General features: G+C 60.9%; 1 protein-coding gene across 2 annotated transcripts in view; it reads right to left on the bottom strand.

Annotated features, from left to right (window-relative positions):
- The window catches only part of NFIC (nuclear factor I/C (CCAAT-binding transcription factor)), a 21,095-nt gene that overhangs the window by 7,146 nt on the left and 12,032 nt on the right, over positions 1 to 1,917 (bottom strand). For both annotated transcript variants that reach the window (XM_009891108.1, XM_009891109.1), the window contains exons 3-5: positions 1,757 to 1,831; positions 1,471 to 1,594; positions 951 to 1,075 (exon numbers count right to left, since the gene is read on the bottom strand). In XM_009891108.1, the coding sequence (XP_009889410.1) occupies positions 951 to 1,075; positions 1,471 to 1,594; positions 1,757 to 1,831 (324 nt within the window). The remainder of the gene's footprint in view (positions 1 to 950; positions 1,076 to 1,470; positions 1,595 to 1,756; positions 1,832 to 1,917) is intronic.

Genomic DNA, 1,917 nt, shown 5'->3' with positions numbered 1-1,917 from the left:
GAAGGCAAGTTGTCCATAGCGCGCCAGCGGCCGCCGTGGGGCTGGGAGAGGCTGGTGTGGCGCTGGGGTGCTGGGCTGGCCCTATAGAGAGCACCTATAGACAGAGGCCGTGCCTCAGTGAGGGGGGTCCTGCAGCAACACCTACAGAGAGCCTGTGCCTAAATGGGGGGACTATAGCAACCACGGCACCTATAGAGAGCCTGTGTTTAAAGCAGGGGTTCTATAGCAACACCACGGCCCCTATATAGAGCCTGTGCCTAAATGGGGGAGGGGGACAGGGACTATAGCAACCATGACACCTATAGAGAACCTGTGTTTAAAGGGAGGGTCCTATAGCAACACCATGACACCTATAGAGCGCCTGTGCCCACGCAGGGGGTCCTATAGCAACACCACAGCACCTATAGAGAGCCTATGTTTAAAGGGGGGGGTGTCCTATAGCAACAGCACGGGACCTATAGAGAGCCTTTGCCAAAATGGGGGGGGCTATAGCAACCATGACACCTATAGAGAACCTGTGTTTAAAGGGGGGGGTCCTATAGCAATACCATGGCACTTATGGAAAGCCTTTGCCAAAATGGCGGGGCTATAGCAACCACGACACCCACAGAGAGCCTGTGCCTAAATCAGGGGGCCCTACAGCAACACCCTGGCACATATAGAGAGCCTGTGTTTAAAGGGGGGGGGTCCTATAGCAACACCATGGCACCTATAGAGAACCTGTGCCTTGATGGGGAGCCCTATAGCAACACCACAGCACCTACAGCCAGCTTGTGCTTTGGCCTGAGGGCCCTATAGCAACACCATGGCACACACGGAGTGCCCGGGCTTTCACAGGGTAGGGCTGTAGAGCGCTTGTAGAGAACGGGTGAGCTGACTGGGGGGGCCTATAGGAGCAGGAGGGCACCTATAGGACACCTATAGGGAGGCCCCTATAGGGAGGCACCTACCCCCTTCCATGTCTTCTGTCCAGTTGCGGCTGCTGCTGGTGGGGGAGTTGGAGGAGGTGTAGTACTCGCCCCCCGGGCTGGTGTCGATGTCGTCCTCCATGGACCCCGATTTGTGCCGTTTGCTCCTGGGGGGACAGGGAAGGGATAAGCGCCCGCCCGCTGCAGGATCTGGCCTGTCCCCTGCCTTCCCTGCTCTGCTCAGGCTGGCTCCGGCATCGCCCCAGCATCACCCCAGCATTGCCCCGGCATCATCCCAGCATCACACCAGCATCGCCCCGGCATCGCACTGGCATCACACCAGCACCACCCTGGCATTGCCCCGGCATCATCCCAGCATCACACCAGCATCGCCCCGGCATCGCACTGGCATCACACCAGCACCACCCTGGCATTGCCCCGGCATCATCCCAGCATCACACCAGCATCGCCCCGGCATCGCACTGGCATCACACCAGCACCACCCTGGCATTGCCCCGGCATCATCCCAGCATTGCCCCAGCATCGCCCCGGCATCACCTACCCGCTGGAGGAGGTGCTGGGCAGCGTTCTCCTCATGCCGGTGCTGGAGGGGTTCAGGTCATAGGCCAAGTGGCCCTGCAGCTCCCCCAGGGAGAAGTTTGGCCCCGTGCCTGTCACCACCGGCGCTGCGGGGAGAGAGGGTGCTCAGGGGGGGTCTGGCATTGCCCCCCGCCCAGCAGGGCAGGGAGCCCCAGTCCGCAGCCGGGACGAGGGAGCTGTCGGGACACTGCTGTGCCCAGGCAGCCGGGATGGGGTGCGTGGGGTGGTGGCATCATGGTGGCACTCACTTCGGGACACCTGGATGAGCTCGGTGACACTGAACACCCCCGAGGTGACAAAGCTTTCCTGGAAGTCTGTCGAATCTGCATGGGAGAGAGGAGGGAGTGCTGGAGGGGGGGAGACAGGACCACCCCTCCTGCCTCACATTGTCTTATAGTGATGCTTGAGG

This window comes from Charadrius vociferus, unplaced genomic scaffold, assembly GCF_000708025.1.
Source record: "Charadrius vociferus isolate BGI_N301 unplaced genomic scaffold, ASM70802v2 scaffold3109, whole genome shotgun sequence".
NCBI lineage: Eukaryota > Metazoa > Chordata > Aves > Charadriiformes > Charadriidae > Charadrius > Charadrius vociferus.
Note: the sequence above shows the minus strand (reverse complement) of the source record. Positions and strands in the feature narration are given on the sequence as shown.